This window comes from Rhinatrema bivittatum, unplaced genomic scaffold (assembly GCF_901001135.1).
Source record: "Rhinatrema bivittatum unplaced genomic scaffold, aRhiBiv1.1, whole genome shotgun sequence".
NCBI classification, from domain to species: domain Eukaryota; kingdom Metazoa; phylum Chordata; class Amphibia; order Gymnophiona; family Rhinatrematidae; genus Rhinatrema; species Rhinatrema bivittatum.
Genome location: NW_021820694.1, coordinates 225,160 through 244,935, shown reverse-complemented (window position 1 = coordinate 244,935; position 19,776 = coordinate 225,160). Strand labels below are relative to the sequence as shown.

General features: G+C 42.0%; 1 protein-coding gene across 1 annotated transcript in view; it reads left to right on the top strand.

The window, feature by feature from the left end:
• Nucleotides 1-19,776, top strand: part of LOC115081957 (AT-rich interactive domain-containing protein 1B-like) — a 131,181-nt gene that overhangs the window by 78,433 nt on the left and 32,972 nt on the right. The window contains exons 6-9 of the mRNA XM_029586197.1: nucleotides 6,111-6,261; nucleotides 12,799-12,915; nucleotides 13,579-13,675; nucleotides 13,983-14,761. Of these exons, the coding sequence (XP_029442057.1) occupies nucleotides 6,111-6,261; nucleotides 12,799-12,915; nucleotides 13,579-13,675; nucleotides 13,983-14,761 (1,144 nt within the window). The remainder of the gene's footprint in view (nucleotides 1-6,110; nucleotides 6,262-12,798; nucleotides 12,916-13,578; nucleotides 13,676-13,982; nucleotides 14,762-19,776) is intronic.

Here is a 19,776-nt window from a genome sequence, read left to right as displayed (position 1 = left end):
GCCCTCTCTGGGTGCTGGCTTTCAGCTACAGTTTTACCACTGCTAGTAGTCGATATTGTGGGTATTGGGATAGAGACACGTGGAGGGAAAGGCTTTTTTGTAGGAGAGAGGAGTCCCTGCCCTCTCTGGGTGCTGGCTTTCAGCTACAGTTTTACCACTGCTAGTAGTCGATATTGTGGGTATTGGGATAGAGACACGTGGAGGGAAAGGCTTTTTTGTAGGAGAGAGGAGTCCCTGCCCTCTCTGGGTGCTGGCTTTCAGCTACAGTTTTACCACTGCTAGTAGTCGATATTGTGGGTATCGGGATAGAGACACGTGGAGGGAAAAGCTTTTTTGTAGGAGAGAGGAGTCCCTGCCCTCTCTGGGTGCTGGCTTTCAGCTACAGTTTTACCACTGCTAGTAGTCGATATTGTGGGTATTGGGATAGAGACACGTGGAGGGAAAAGCTTTTTTGTAGGAAAGAGGAGTCCCTGCCTTCTCTAGGTGTTGGCTTACAGCTACAGTTTTACCACTGCTAGTAGTCGATATTGTGGGTATCGGGATGGAGATACGTGGAGGAAAAAGCCTTTTGTAGGAGAGAGCAGTCCCTGCCCTCTCTGGGTGCTGGCTTACAGCTACAGTTTTGTTTCATCAATTTCTTTTAAAAGCACAATGAACTTGACCGCAGTTCTGCTGTTTCCTTCATTTTATTATTAGCCTAGATGTCAGTTTGCAAAGGGTTTAGAGGCCCAACTTTGGGAATTAGGCTCCTACATTAACTCTTTTGAAAATTTATGAGGGCTGAGTCCCTAAATTTGGGATGTTAAAATATGAGTGGCTAGAGGAACAGAGTTAGGGCAGGGGGAAAAAGTTAGGTGTTTATTACAGACTTTCAGCACTAGGCACCTGACTTAGGAGCCTAAATCTAGCCACATGAATAGCAGGCCCCAAATTTAGGGTCCGAATTTTAGGTGAATTTCCAACTGAAAACTTAGGGTCCTAAATGTTGGCACTCAGCTTTTTTGAATATATTTTATCCTAGTTTACTACAGGGAAGTTAGCTTTAGAAGATGATTGTGTCTGTCTACATTGTCCGTCCCTCTGTAAGTCTGTCCCCTTCCCTAATAATTTTTTAAACGTTTGTTCAATTTCATTCATATTTCTTCCACAGACAGCAAAGCACCTTGTGACCGTGGCTTACTTTGTTCATGGGTTCCTGCTCCTCCCCAACACACATGGACACACACACACAGAAATACATACATATACACTCACACACACACATACACTCTGAATATATACGTATACACTCACACACACACACATACACTCTGAAATATATACGTATACACTCACACACGCACATACACTCTGAAATAAATAGATATACCCTCACACACACACACTCTGAAATACATACAGATACACTCACACACATACACATACACTCAGAAATATATACATATACATTCACACACACACATACACTCAGAAATAAATAGATATACCCTCACAGTCACACATACACTCAGAAATACATACATATACACTCACACAGACACTCTGAAATACATACATATACACTCACACACACACCCAGAAATACATGTACACACACACACACAGAAATACATACATATACACTCACACACACACATACACTCTGAATATATACGTATACACTCACACACACACACATACACTCTGAAATATATACGTATACACTCACACACGCACATACACTCTGAAATAAATAGATATACCCTCACACACACACACACACACACTCTGAAATACATACAGATACACTCACACACATACACATACACTCAGAAATATATACATATACACTCACACACACACATACACTCTGAATATATACATATACACTCACACACACACACATACACTCAGAAATATATACATATACATTCACACACACACATACACTCAGAAATAAATAGATATACCCTCACAGTCACACATACACTCAGAAATACATACATATACACTCACACACACACATACACTCTGAATATATACGTATACACTCACACACACACACATACACTCAGAAATATATACATATACATTCACACACACAAACATACACTCAGAAATAAATAGATATACCCTCACAGTCACACATACACTCAGAAATACATACATATACACTCACAAAGACACTCTGAAATACATACATATAAAACACAGATACACTCTGAAATACATACATATACACTCACACACACAGAAATACATATATATACACTCACACACACACAATAACTCTGAAATACATACATATACACTCACACAGACACACACACAGAAATACATACATATACACTCACACACTCATACACTCTGAAATATATACATATACACTCACACACACACACATACACTCAGAAATATAAATATATACATTCACACACACACACATACACTCTGAAATAAATAGATATACCCTCACAGACACACATACACTCAGAAATACATACATATACACTCACACAGACACTCTGAAATACATACATATAAAACACAGATACACTCCGAAATACATACATATACACTCACACACACAGAAATACATATATATACACTCACACACACAATCACTCTGAAATACATACATATACACTCACACAGACACACACACAAAAATACATACATATACACTCACACACACACATACACTCAGAAATATATACATATACACTCACACACACACACATACATACACTCAGAAATATAAACACATACATTCACACACATACACTCAGAAATATATACATATACATTCACACACACACACACATACACTCTGAAATAAATAGATATACCCTCACAGACACACATACACTCAGAAATACATACATATACACTCACACAGACACTCTGAAATACATACATATAAAACACAGATACACTCTGAAATACATACATGTACACTCACACACACACAGAAATACATACATATACACTCACACACACATACACTCTGAAATATATACATATACACTCACACACACACATACACTCAGAAATATAAACATATACATTCACACACACACACATACACTGAAATAAATAGATATACCCTCACAGACAAACATACACTCAGAAATACATACATATACACTCACACAGACACTCTGAAATACATACATATAAAACACAGATACACTCCGAAATACAAACATATACACTCACACACACAGAAATACATATATATACACTCACACACACACACAATCACTCTGAAATACATACATATACACTCACACAGACACACACACAGAAATACATACATATACACTCACACACACACACATACACTCAGAAATATATACATATACACTCACACACACACATACACTCAGAAATATATACATATACATTCACACACACACACATACACTCTGAAATAAATAGATATACCCTCACAGACAAACATACACTCAGAAATACATACATATACACTCACACAGACACTCTGAAATACATACATATAAAACACAGATACACTCCGAAATACAAACATATACACTCACACACACAGAAATACATATATATACACTCACACACACACACAATCACTCTGAAATACATACATATACACTCACACAGACACACACACAGAAATACATACATATACACTCACTCACACACATACACTCAGAAATATATACATATACATTCACACACACACACATACACTCTGAAATAAATAGATATACCCTCACAGACACACATACACTCAGAAATACATACATATACACTCACACACACACCCAGAAATACATGTACACACACACACACAGAAATACATACATATACACTCACACACACATACACTCTGAAATGCATACATATACACTCACACAGATACACACACAGAGATACATACATATACACTCATACACACACAGAAATACATACGTATACACTCACACACACACATGCAATCTGAAATACATACAAGTAAACTCACACAGACACATACACACAGAAATACACAGATATACACACACAGACACTCACACAGAGAAATACATACATATACACTCACACAGAAAGATATATACATATACACATACACACATATACTCAGAATACATACATTTGCACTCTCACAGACACTCTGAAATACATACATATACACTCACACACAGAAATACATACATATACACTCACACAGAAAGATATATACATATACACATTTACACATATACTCAGAATACATACATATGCACTCTCACAGACACTCTGAAATACATACATATACACTCACACACAGAAATACATACATATACACACACACAGAAAGATACATACATATACACTCACACAGAAAGATATATACATATACACATACACACATTTACTCAGAATACATATATATGCACTCTCACAGACACTCTGAAATACATACATAAACACTCACACACAGAAATACAAACATAGACACACATACACTCTGAAATGCATACATATACACTCAGACACGTACACTCTGAAATACATACATGTGCCCTCACACAGACAAACATACACTCTGAAATACATACAATATACACTTACACAGACACACACACAGAAATACATACATATACACACACACACACACATACACTCTGAAATACATACGTATACACTCACACAGACGCACACAGAAATACATACATAGACAGACAGACACACGTACACTCTGAAATACATACATATACACTCAGATACACATACATTCTGAAATACATACATATACACTCACACAGAAATACATACATATACACTCAGACACACGTACACTCTGAAATACATACATATACACTCACACAGACACACACACAGAAATACATACATATACACTCAGACACACGTACACTCTGAAATACATACATATACAGTCACACAGACACACGTACACTCTGAAATACATACATATACACTCACACACACATACACTCTGAAATACATACATATACATACACTCACACAGACACTCTCAGAAATACATACATATACTCTCACACAGACACACATACTCTCAGAAATATATAGATATACCCTCACACAGACACACACTCAGAAATACATACATATATACTCACACTGACACACATACACTCTGAAATACATACATATACATACACTCACACAGACACTCTCAGAAATACATACATATATTCTCACACAGACACACATACACTCAGAAATACATACACACTCACACAGACACACATACATTCAGAAATACATAGATATACCCTCAAACAGACACACATACACTCTGAAATATATACATATACACACACAGATACACACTCAGAAATACATTCATATACACTCTCACAGACACACAGAAATACATAAATATACACTCACACAGACATACATACAGAAATACATATACACTCTCACAGACGCAGAAATACATAAATATACACTCACACAGACACATATACTTACACAGACATACACACAGAAACACTTTTTGTTTCGGTTCCTGGGTATTTGCAGGTTCTTATGGCCTGGATTAGCCACTGTTGGAAACAGGATGCTGGGCTTGATGGAGCCTCGGTCTGACCCAGTATGGCAACTTCTTATGTTCTTAGAAAGTATTCAGTTGAAACCTCAGGGAGGTTAGATCAAATTGTGAGGTCAGGAGTTTTAAAGCTGCTTTGGCATTAGTGGTCTGCGCAGTTTGAAGGCTCTCCTGCCATTGATTAGTAGTTATAACCATATGTACCTTTCTGTATTAAAGAAGAAAACTAGGCGTCTCCTTGTTTCTATCAGAATGTTATTATCTTGGTTTGCTACTGATTCTCCAGTGCTTGGGTGGCATAAGGAAGCCTCAGCAGAGCCCGCGTGGCAGGATGTCTCCTCCCAGAAGATTCTCAGCACTGCCTCACCCAAGCTAACTCCAGCAGGGCTGGCTTGGTCTTTATTGCTTTTGTATCTCATGGATGGCACAGGAGCTGGTGTTCTAGCCTTTGCCAGGCATAGGCGGCACTGGCCACTATTTCAAAAGAAATTAGCTTTACGATCGTTTCTAACCTCCTTGTGAAAAAGAAAATTTCTGATTGGGGGTTTTGCTTTTTTTTAAATTTTATTTATTGCAGTGCCTGGAAACAATGATACCTTCCTGCCCTCTGGCCAAGCGCCCAGCAGTGGGATGCAGGACATGTACAGCCAGTCGACCTCAGGAGTCGTATCCAACATGGGCCTGGGCCAGAGACAGCAGTTCTCATATGGCCCTGGCTATGACAGGAGGTGAGGCTCTCATATTGCTCTGTATTGTTACGTAACTCCCTCATATTTCAGCTGAAATTCCCCCCAAAGGCTTGTGCTGATGGGGAGGGGACTATGATCATCTTTTTTTTAATTTCACGTTTAACTAAGATATAGGGGCCAATGCAGTAGTACGTAACTAAAAGCATTATTAGCACGGGCTTGCAACACAATTTAATAGCCATGTTAAAAAGCCACCTAATGAGTGACAGAAAAAGATTTGGAGGATAACTTTCAAGCAACTCCGCACAGTCCCAAATATATGGATACACGGAGAGCTACTACAGTATTTTCTAACCTGTGCATATCAGGTATGTGCAGATTCTAAAGTATGTGAATGTGTTCTCCCTTGCATATGTGCGGATGTTTAACTCGAATACCTGCGATGCATAGAAAGCATGTACTTTTTATAAACAAAGAGGTCAATCTTAAAAGCATTGCTAGTGCAGAAATGACCATACACGTGTGTATTTATTTATTTATTTTATTTTACATATTTTGTATACCGTCATTCGGTTTTGCCATCACAACAATTTACAGTCATAGTAATATGATGACAAAGAGTTGAAAACAAGTTAGGTAACATTGATGAAAATAACAGGAAGAGTGTTAGATTTTATATATTGGAGAAATTCTTGAAAGACTTATCGTGGGTTTCGTGATTGTGTTGAGATTTCAAGGGTGGACCAGATGGTATCTCTGTTTTCTTGGTGTTGTATTGGTTGGGAGTCTGTTGGTGTTGTTGATTGAGTGCTTCTGAGTAGGCTCTGGTAAATAACCAGGTTTTCAAGTCTTTTTTGAAGGTTTTGGTGTCGAATTGAATTCTTAGATTGTAAGGTAAAGAGTTCCATAAAGAGGGGCTGGCGATAGATATAGCTCTCTCACGGGTTGTTAATAGATGCGTGGTTTTTGCTTGAGGGATTTTGAGGAGTCATTTATTCATTGAGTGAAGGTTCCTTTTTGGACCATGTAGTTCGATATGTTTGGTTAGCCAGTAGTTTTGTTGTCCTGTGATTATTTTGTGGAGGATTGTTAAAATTTTGAAGTCTATTCTGTATTTGATTGGGAGCCAGTGTAAAGAGATGAGGGTTGGTGTAATATGTTCTTGTTTTTTAGTTCCTGTAAGAATTCTGGCGGCTGCGTTCTATAGTATTTGGAGTGGACGGATGGTAGTCGAAGGGAGGCCAAGGAGTAGGGCATTGCAGTAGTCTAAATTTGAAAATAAGATAAGTTGCAGGACTGTTCTGAAGTCATTTTGTGTGAGGAAAGGCTTAAGACGCCTGAGTGTCAGTAATTTATGTTCTTATGCCACTTCTTTTTGCCCTTTTTTTAGAACCCTTAGCTCATCATATACGTGCCTCAGGTGATATTCATGGGGTTCACTTGGGATCGTCAGAGCACAAAATAGCTATGTTTGTGGATGATGTCCTATTTACCCTCACTAAACCAGATCTTTCACTCCCGGGGACAACTGCAGTGCTGCAAGACTTTAGTAAAGTCTCCAGGTTCAGATTAAACCTCAAAAAATCTGAAGTGCTCAATTTAACTTTAGGAGATGAACAGAGGGGGCGTTTGCAGTCCAAACTTCCCTTTAAGTGGGCGGCACATCACATTAAATACTTGGGTATACATATTGGCAAGAATTATGGGAACCTCCTGGAATTGAACTATAAACCCCTCTTGCAAACACTCTCTAAGGAATTGGACATTTGGTCTGGCCTCTCCCTCTCATGGTTGGGGCGGATAGCTGCGGTAAAAATGAATCTCTTACCACGGCTTTTGTATCTATTCCAGTCACTTCCTATATCTATCCCCAATAACATGCTGAAGTGTTGGCAAAGACGTGTTGTTAACTATATTTGGAAGCGGAAGCCACCTCGGATTCGAAGGGCAATAATGTTTCAACCTACTAGTAGGGGAGGCTTGGGAGTCCCCAACCTAGAGTGGTATTGGGCGGTCGCTCAGTTAAGGGCCATAATTATCTGGCATAAAATGTACGACCAGCCGCTTTGGGTAAATCTTGAACAGGATATAGTGGGGCGTATGCCACTGCGGGCCATGCTTTGGCAGCCTAGGGACACCTGGCTGAGAGATGGTGAAATTGCCCCTATCACAAAGACGACTTTAAATACATGGGAGAAATGGAGGGTGCATTTTCTTGGCACTCGCCTTTATTTCTATAGTACCGCCCTTAACTATAATATAAAATTTGCAGCGGGACAAGCACTTTCACACTATCACTCATTGCTCAGTAGGGTAATTGCTCAATTTGAGCATGTCTGGGGCTCTCAGGGATTTCTCACCTTTCCAGAGCTTCGGGAGAAGTGGCAGTTACGTGAGCAAGATATATTCTTGTATTTGCAACTCCGACATTTTCTACTGTCAGAGAATGTGGGGGTTGAGCTTCGGAAGGGGAAAACAATACTGGAACATTGGTGTAATAAAGCAGACAGTCAGTCTGGCATTATTTCTAATCTTTATGGCTTCCTGGGTAATGCTGTGAGGCTCCCGGCCCAGTATGAGAAGGCTTGGGAACGTGACTTGGGCAAACATCTCACCAGAGACCTGGGAATTAATCTTTCAAAACACAAAATGCAGCTCGGTTTCGGCCACATTAACAGAAAATGGGTATAAAGTATTAATGCGATGGTACTTGACGCCTGTTCGGATACAGAAGATTGTACCAACGTTTAATGCCGATTGTTGGAAAAAGTGTGGGGGGACTGGCACTTACTTCCATATGTGGTGGACTTGTCGAAAGGTGAACATGTTTTGGGAAGACACCCAAAAATTGGTTGCAGGTATTCTAGGCTTAGAGGTTTCCCCTAGCTCCTGAGCATGTCTTACTGAATGTGTCTCCACCAGTCCCTCACTATCAATGGTTACTCACACACCAAATCATCCTTGCGGCCAGGTGTGAGCTAGCTCTGTTTTGGAAGCGACCAGACCTCCCTACTAGGGAAGCAGTGGTAGCCCGACTTGACCATAACTGCTATCTTTATAAACTAACTGTGATTAAAAATCATACTTTGCCTAAATATTATAGATCCTTATCTGACATGGAGAAATCAACTGTCATAGAGTCTATGTGCATGTATTTTATATGAGAGACGACTTGTTAATGTATAACCTGCTTGCTACAGTGGTCTAAGAATAAGACTGTATTATATGTACTCCAGTTTATATATTCTTGATTGCAGTACTCTCAGTCAGGGGGGGGTTAATATTGCATTGATAACTTGTTGGTTGTCTAGTGTCTCACTGTTTATATATTTTACATGTGAAAACCAATAAAAATTGTCAATCAAGAAGAAAAAAAAGGATTGGATAAGTTCTTGGAGGAGAAGTCCATTACCTGCTATTAATTAAGTTGACTTAGAAAATAGCCACTGCTATTACTAGCAACGGTAACATGGAATAGACTTAGTTTTTGGGTACTTGCCAGGTTCTTATGGCCTTGATTTGGCCACTGTTGGAAACAGGATGCTGGGCTTGATGGACTCTTGGTCTGACCCAGTTTCGCATGTTCTTATGTTCTTATGTGGTGCGCTCGTGAACAGCGCGGATTATAAAAAGCCGCAAAGTATGTGTATATATATCTCGGTGCGTGTGTCAAAAATAAGAGTACGGAAAAGGCAGGGCATGGGCATTCCAGAGCAGGAACAACAGTTCCGCACATAACTCCGTATTTTAAAACCAGAGACCACGGCGCGCATCGGCTTCTTATCCGCGTAACTTTGCTGCTGCTCCAGATGAGGAGCAGGTCTGTGCATCTCGAGTTTTAGGGATTACAGGACAGGGTGACATGTCCGGGTCAAGTGGGGGGCGTGCAGGATGAAGAACCAGAGGGGTCTTGAAGATCTCTATATTAACTGGACAAATTGGTGGACTCCTTGGAAAAACTGGAATGTTCCCTCCACGAGCATGACATAAAATCTTCCCACATACGTGCGCAAAAGCCGGCAAAGTTCTAGGAAAGATACAGGAAGTACGTTTTCTCAAGCAGTCTTTTAAGATTAGGCTCATACTTAGGTGCAGGAGGTGTATTTTGAAATATACATGGGTACGTGCCCGCATGATTTAAAATTGCAGAATATCTCTGCTCGCACGCCAGCACACATGTGCATTGGCGCACGCACGCTTGTTTTAAAATTAGCCTGTAAGCTCGCTGTCTCTGCAGCCTTCTCAAGCCTACTCAAGTAGAGTTTGGACAGATACGGTTCCTATTTCACTGTGTAAAAAGGGGATTTGATTTTCAGGAGAACAATGTGGTTAGAGCAGGGTTCAAATCCCACTTTGCTCCTTGTGACCTTGGCAATTCACTTTACCCTCTGTTGTCTCAGGTACAAACTTAGGACCTGATTCACTAAGAGGTAGATTTTCAAAGACGCGCGCACGCATCCATGTGCACGCGGTTCCTGGCGCAGGCACATGGACGCGCCGGTTTTATAACATGCACGCATCACCACGCACGTTACAAAATACAATACCTGTGCACACAGACGCGCCGGTTTCATAACATGCACGCATCACCACGCAGGTTACAAAATACAATACCTGTGCACACAGACGCGCCAGTTTTATAACATGCACGCATCACCACGCACGTTACAAAATACAATGCCTGTGCACACAGACGCGCCGGTTTCATAACATGCACGCATCACCACGCACGTTAGAAAATACAATGCCTGTGCACACAGACGCGCCGGTTTCATAACATGCACGCATCACCACGCACGTTAGAAAATACAATGCCTGTGCACACAGACGCGCCGGTTTTATAACATGCACGCATCACCACGCACGTTACAAAATACAATGCCTGTGCACACGGACGCGCCGGTTTTATAACATGCACGCATCACCACGCACGTTACAAAATACAATACCTGTGCACACGGACGCGCCGGTTTTATAACATGCACGCATCACCACGCACGTTACAAAATACAATACCTGTGCACACGGACGCGCCGGTTTTATAACATGCACGCATCACCACGCACGTTACAAAATACAATACCTGTGCACACGGACGCGCCGGTTTTATAACATGCACGCATCACCACGCACGTTACAAAATACAATACCTGTGCACACGGACGCGCCGGTTTCATAACATGCACGCATCACCACGCACGTTACAAAATACAATACCTGTGCACACGGACGCGCTGGTTTCATAACATGCACGCATCACCACGCACGTTACAAAATACAATACCTGTGCACACGGACGCGCCGGTTTCATAACATGCACGCATCACCACGCACCTTACAAAATACAATACCTGTGCACACGGACGCGCCGGTTTCATAACATGCACGCATCACCACGCACGTTACAAAATACAATACCTGTGCACACAGACGCGCCGGTTTCATAACATGCACGCATCACCACGCACGTTACAAAATACAATACCTGTGCACACAGACGCGCCGGTTTCATAACATGCACGCATCACCACGCACGTTACAAAATACAATGCCTGTGCACACAGACGCGCCGGTTTTCTAAAAAAACATGCGGCAACACAGTCAGACCTTTCCCAGTTTCCTCCTGTTCTGCAGACTGGGAGGGAACTTCCCTATCCCCCTACCTACTCTTCCTCCCTTTTCCCCTCTCTTCCCCAACCCCTATCCCCCTCCTATTCTAATTTGTTTTGTTTGGAGGTGAAGTAGTTTCCATGCGCGGCCGGCTGTTGGCGCATGCTTCCCCAGGACAGGAAGTAATGGCCGCTGTCCCGGCAGGTCCCCTAACCCCGCCCCAGCCCACCCCTTTCACAGACCCTGGCACTTCCACGCGTACCCGGGCCATTTCGAAAATGCCCTCGGCGTGCGCACGGCCCCACATATCTCCCCGTATTTGTGCCTGCCAGGCTTTAAATTTTACCCTTACGGGTTTTTCATATAGAGACGGTTACTTCCCAGTCTGCTCCAATTAAGGAGCGGACAGGGAGGGACCTTCCCTGTACCCCTACGTGACCTTCCTCCCCGGCCCCTAACCCCTTCCTAGCGACTCCAGAGCGCACTTCCCCAGGACAGCAGCTCATGGCGCTGTTCCAGCCTGGGCCCGGCACGTCTGTGCATAATGGGGGTTACGCCCGTTCTAATATGCAAGACCCGGCCGCGCCCATAACCCCCATTTTTCACACGCGGGCCTTTTAAAATCGGGCCTTAGGACTACAAACTGTAGCTTTTATAGATGTTTTTATGAGCTTATTTATAAGGCATCTCACGTGTGTAAGCGCTTTTCTAAGCTAAAAATGCAGTGGAAGAGTCCAATCATCTCCCTGGAAAGCTGGGGAAACCCATCAGCCACTCAATCCAATCCCCAGCTTTTGGAAAGCACTGGATAGGAATTTGACTCCATGGTCACCATTCTTTGTAGGTCATGGTTTATTTGAAGGTCACTTTATGAGATGAGTAGATTCTGTGCTTCAGAAAACGGTGAAAATATAACTGAATATCTATATTATTTTAACAGTATCCTTTTCTTTTGCCTGCTTTTAGGTCAGAACATGGCCTGGGTCCTGAAGGCAGTATGGGACCACCTGTTCACAGTAACATGGTGCCTTCTAACAGCGACCCCAGCATGTACTCCCCGAACCGGTACCCTGCTCAGCAAAGGTGAAGAATGAGTTGTGCATCTGCCATATATGTGGGGGAGATCTAGATTTGACTTTCCTGGCCAGAAGTTATATTCGTGGACCTTGTGTATCAGTGACTGCGAAGGCTTCTCTTGCAGCTTCCAGCCGTGTAGGGAATGTAGACCTGCCAGCTGCCACCAGGGAAGAATAAAAAGGCTGCTCGAGGGAGCTGTAAAGTGTTTCTGGATTAGATATATTTATAGAGAGAGAGAGAGGGTGCAGATCTTTTATAGCACGTGCATCCTTTCTATATCCAAACTACAGTTAAATTCATCTGCAGTTTTGTCTTGTTTTTGATTTATTGATTATGAATTTATGATGTGTGTGATGTGTTTAGCTCTTAAGTAATACATTATTTAATATATATTATGTGTTAGGCTCCTGTTTTAATTATACTTATTGGTTATGTTTTGAATTTGTTGTTTTTTTTATTTGTATTTTATTTTTCTAAGCACTATATATCAAATGTGACTGCCTTAATGCCTACAGGAAAGGCAGTTTATCAAATAAATAAATTAAACTAAATGCACTATACTATATTTTGTTTCCAAAGTGCCAGCCAACAGAAGTGTGAAGGTGAGCGTTCTTTGCATCAGTGACTTGGGCAGTCAGTGCCGTTAAATATCTTTTTTTTGTTTCTCAGGCATGAGCCTTATGGGCAACAATATCCTGGACAAGGTCCCCCTTCAGGACAGCCTCCATATGCAGGACACCAATCTGGAATGTACCCTCAGCAACAAGTAAGGAATGATAACAAGCAGCACGGACGGTCTGCATGCTCTTTAATCAAGAAGTTATTACATTACAGCATCGTTTTTAAAAGGATACGAGTCGTTCAATAAGCATACATTTGCTGAATGTGTTTCTTGAGGAAAAAGAAGGATGTGAATTGATTCTTTACATCAGATAGCTGCTGTGTTTCATCTCTGGCATTTAAGCCATTGGACTTCCAGTGAATAAGTTAGGGCAATGAAAACTGAAATAAAAATAAATAAATGTAATAGAGACTGGGTTGCTAATTTTGGCAATAATACTTTTCAATTTCAGAATTACAAACGTCATATGGATGGAATATATGGACCTCCAGCAAAACGCCATGAAGGGGATATTTACAATTTGCAGTATAGCAATCAGCAGCAGGAAATGTATAACCAGTATGGCAACACCTATGCGGGAGCAGACAGGCGGCCAGTGCAAGCACAATACCCCTATGCCTACAACCGAGAGAGAATGCAAGGGCCAGGACAGTTGCAGCAGCAGCACGGAATTGCACCCCAGATGATTGCTGGGCCCATGCAGTCCTCCGCCAGTGAAGGGCCTCAGCAGAATATGTGGCCAGCAAGAAATGATATGTCCTACCCCTATCCAAATAGGCAAGGCCCAGGTGGCCCTGCACAAGCTTCAGCCTATCCAGCATTGAACCGTACTGATGATATGTTGGCACCTGAGCAGAGGATGAACCATGAGGGCCAGTGGACTTCTCATCTTAACCAGCGTCAGCCTTCTTACATGTCCTCCTCAGCCTCCATGCAACCTGTAACTCGACCTCCTCAGTCATCCTATCAGACCCCACCATCCATGCCAAACCACGTCTCCAGAGCCCCAAGTCCCGCCTCTTTCCAGCGCTCTCTGGAGAGCCGCTTGTCTCCAAGTAAATCTCCTTTCCTGCCCTCCATGAAGATGTCGAAGGCTGTACCCACTGCTCCAACGTCACATATGTCAGGACATCCACCAGTCAGACGAGAAATTACCTTCCCTCCAGGATCCGTAGAAGCAATCACAACCAGTGTTAAAACACAAAAACGAAAACTTACCTCAAAAGATATTGGGTAGGTATACTAAAGCAGAAATCTATACTTTTTTTTTTTTTTAATTTTTTATTTATTGCTTTTTAAGATACATCCAAGTATTCACTTGTTAAAGAAATATTTGGGTACAATTAAGGTAATTCACACAAAAATGAAAATTATTCATTATCTAATACAATTTAACTACATTGTACTCAATTAATAAAGGAAACATGGGAGAGCTGGTAACGAGGAGCATTATACAAAGAAATAATAAACTATAAACTATGTAACACCCTGATTACCTCCACCTTATGTATTCACATACACCTAAACAGTAAGTTAAGTGGGGTTGGTGCAAGAGTCGAGAAAGGACCTTACTGGAAGGTTTCTAAAAAAATGTATTTTCTGTTCCCCACTCTTAACATGACACTTACAGGGAAATTGTAACTTAAAAGTTCCTCCCAACTGGAGGACTTCCCGTCTCATATTAAGAAACAATTTTCTGCGCTGTTGTGTCTGTTTAACTAGATCTGGGTAGCACCATATCTTTTGCCAAAGAATAAAACATGGTTATTACGAAAGAAATGTTTAAAGACATTGTTCTTATCCATTAAAAAAGCAAAAGAAACTAGTAATGGTCTCCTATAAGAAACCACCATCTCTTGTGAGGATTCCAAAAGGGCTGTTATATCTGGCAAAGATATGTCTTCCACATTGCTTTGATTAGGATTAGAATCAACAGGAAACAGGTAATAGGCTTTGGTAATTACAGGCTTAATTTCATCTGGAATTTTCAATACCTGAGATACATATAATTTAAACAAATCTGCTGGAAATCTATACTTTTTAATGCAATATGGTTTGTTTTAGTTTTGAAAAATGTTGTGCAAGAAAAAACTGTGTAAAGATTTCAATATTAGTAATTAACCATGTTATGTCGTGCTTTAAAGATTTTAGGTGCTGATATTGCATGTTGGTTCATACCTGCATCTGATTAACAAATATGTAGATAAGCAGTTGATTGTAAGTGTTTGGTAAGGGAGTGATTAGCACAGGCTTGTCCACTGTACTGCCTGCAAGCCAAATTCAAGCTCACCTATAGTTCCTGCCCCCAAAGTGAAGGGGAGGAGAACTGGTAGCTTCCAGCACTGTGCAGCTGAGCTGAGCGGTGCTGAACTCTTCTCTCCATCTCCTGAGGCTGCGAGACATCGTGCCACTCACACCCTGGGAGCTGTGCAGTGCTGCAAGTTATTAATTGTGGTATTGACCAGGTTGGCTGGGCAGCTGAGATTGGAGCATGCATCTGACAGGAGAGGTTAGATTGGAAGTGGATATGTAAGGCCGAAGAATACTGGAGTAGGGGTAGGGACATCTATGCACCCCCCTACCCCACCCTACCAAATGGGGATTTCTCCCCTTTACCCAGATACTGGAGCATTCTGGCCGACCCGGCCATTGCTCCTACCATGTGACAGGGACCGACCAGTGGCACCGATAGCCCCTGTCACATGGTAAGAGCAAAGGGCCATCAGCGCCATTTTGATTTATGGCAGCCAACGGCCCAAGAGGGGGACATCACTCCGGGACCCCCGCTGGACCACCAGGGACTTTAGGCAAGTTTTTGGGTGGTCAGGAGGGTGGGGGATTGTAAATAATTAGATCTGAAGGGTTGGAGGGGGTTTTCTGTGTGCCCTCCCCTCCCCCCCCCAACAATGATAAAACTACATGAAATTTTGTGGGGACTCCCGATACATGACGAATTATGAAATATCGTTCAATATTTTAATTAGTCATAAAAACAATGCACATCCCTACTTTTAACCATCCCAAAAAAACTCAAAATAAATTATAAAGCCGCAAAAACAACTTTGGAAAACAACTTCATGTTTATACTGTAAAACACATAGAAAGGGGTTGGATTAGCGCAGGTAGGAAAGTTGTGAGCAGTGGCGCTAAACCCTGACTTTGAAGTCTTAATTAGAGAAGTGAATGCTCACCAATCTCAAATTTCTGCGACTTCAGCTCCTTTTGTCTGTTGCCACTGTCCAATATGTGCACATACTTCTCTGCATAAATCGATCTCACCCTTCCCCCCAACGAGATAAATCGATCTCACCCTTCCCCCCAACGGGCTCCAGGCCGACCGCGAGGCTTCTCCCTCCAGCCCTCCGCTTCTCCGGGCCCACTTATCTCCGTCTCGTCTCCTGCAGCCAGCGCAGCGGTGACGTCATCGCCGGGCGTCGCCGAGGGGATTTAAATACCCTCTATCCTCCCGGCGTCGCGCACCGGGCGTCGCGCTCCGAAGGTGCGCGACAAAGGGGCCCGCCCCTTTGTGCGCCCCTTCGTGCAGCCCCAGCGGGCAGCCAAATAGCCAAAGCTCTCTCTCCACGCCATCACAAATCAAATAATAAGAACTAACCATCAACCCCTCGCAAGCAGGAAATCACCCTCCAATCCACGCAACCGTGACAGAACCCCAGACTCTTCTCAAGACAAGGACAATGCCACAGAAACTACAAGGACCAACTCCACAGTGACCACACTACAGAGACGACACCACAGAGACTACACCGCCCACGAGACTACGCCACAGAGACTACACCGACCACGAGACCACGCCACAGAGACTACACCGACCACGAGACTACTCCTCAAAAGCAAAAATGCTGAACCGCTTACGCACCTACAAATCCCTCATCCCTATAATGATTTCCCCCACCTCTCAGTTTTTAGGACTCACTCTATTCACCATCATTCTATTCAACGCTCAATCACTCACTAACAAAACAATAATACTCAACGATCTTCTGCAGGATACAACCCCAGACTTTTGCGCTATAACCGAAACATGGCTGAAATCTTCTGACATCGCCCTCATAAACCAATTACCAACACAGACCTACGATGTCTTCTCTATCCCAAGGCAAAATAAAAGAGGCGGGGGTATCTTCCTAGCTGTCAAAAAATCTCTGAGATTCTCACACTACCCAATCCACTCCGCCACCAAACTAGAAATAGGATTGTTTAAATCTGAACTTCTGCAAATCCTCGTAGTCTACGCCCCTCCAGGCCTGCTAGATACTGATGCCTCTCCTATTCTCGAAATCATAGCCTCTCACTTAAACTTAGACACCCCAGCTATAATCTTAGAAGACTTTAACTTGCATGTAGACAAAGTCCCTCTCTCAACAAATTGCGAAGCTTTCCTCACAGCAATGTCAGCAATGGGTTTCAAACAACAAATCAATAAACCTACTCATAAAGCGGGCCATACGCTGGATCTGCTATTTACTAACTCCGGCATCTCACAAACCAAACAACCAGAGTGCAATCAAGTCCCATGGTCAGACCACTCAATAATCTCCACTACTTTTTCACTACTACAACCAGACTCCAAGCAGACCACCAGTCCATCATTTATCTACAGGAAACCCTGCGCCTCAGAGTACCTCACCAAGCTCCTAACCCCGGATCTCTCACATATTGACGTCACCACGCCCAACACAGCCCTCCAATCCTGGTCCAAAATAACAGAATCAGTAGCCAACATACTATATCCTTTGACAACAAAAAAGTTTAAACAAAATGCGTCCAAAAGACAACCCTGGTTTAACGAAGAGCTGCGAAAACTCAAACACCTGCTTCGTCAGAAAGAAAGAAAATGGCGTAAAGCCCCCTCTACTTCCTCACTATCCGATTACAAACGTTCTCGCCACTTATACAAAAACATGACCTTAAAAACCAAAAGAGACTTCTATGCCAGCAAGATCCACCACCTCATCTTCGACTCTAAAGCTATTTTCACCTACGTCTTGTAGAATAGTGCACTGCATATATCCTGCACATATGTAGTTATAGCACTATGAAGCACTGATCACTGAACTTGCCAGAGAATCATCCAGCACAGATGACATCATTCCTGGAAGGATGGAACTAAGTTTGTTATTCTAACTGATAAGAAGAGGCCTGTGGCCTATAGTAAGAGCAAGCTAAAATACACATGTTAACATATATATCGATTGGTTATTAAAGGTAAAGGGTGTGGATTATGCAGATGACTGATAATAGCAGACCCCAGACCCTTTATAAGCTGAAGCACACATCTTGAAGCTCTGAGCAGATTTTAAAACAGACTTTGTACACCTTTGCTTGTACTATTTTTCTTTCTGTAATTCTCTGCTCCAATAGAGGAATCTTCCGCCTTCCTCTGTTTAATTACCTGTATTAATAAACCCCTTTCTTTATTACCGTTTGAAGCTGGTACTCATTCTGTAATTAGAGGGGACGCCCCTCTTTTAACAGTCTCCAGTCTCACTAAAGCTATCACTCCAGATATTCCAACCGAATTATCACAGACAAAAGTAGACGAACTGGCTCTTCATTTCAGTAAAAAAATCTCCGACCTCCTCAAACAACTGTTACCAAACAAGGGCACTTCCAATAGTACATATCTTCTCCCAAACAAAGACATTCACCTAGATGCCTTCGAAACCCATCACCACTTCAGAGATTCAATCGGTTCTGAAGAAAGTGAAACCGTCAACACACCCGTTTGATCAAATCCCATCCAAATTACTACTTCTAATCCCGGATACTATATCGAAAGCTCTAGCCGACATCATAAATTGTTCACTGTCCCAGGGTATCTACCCAGACGACCTCAAAATGGCTTCAATCAAACCACTCCTAAAAAAAACCAACCTAAATGCGAACGATCCCAACAATTACCGCCCCATCTCCAACCTTCCGTTTATAGCTAAAATTATGGAAAAACTAGTAAAATTATGTTTTAGTAAAATTATGTTTTACTAGTAAAACTAGTAAAATTATAGCTAAAATTATGGAAAAACTAGTAAACACCCAATTATCAAATTACATCGAGGATCACAAGATCCTCTCCCCAAACCAATATGGATTTCGCAAAGAATCAAGCACAGAAACACTTCTTCTCTCCCTCACGGACTTCCTACTCTCAGGCATAGCTAAAGGTCATGCTTACCTATTAATCCTCCTCGACCTTTCGGCTGCCTTCGATACAGTCAACCACCACC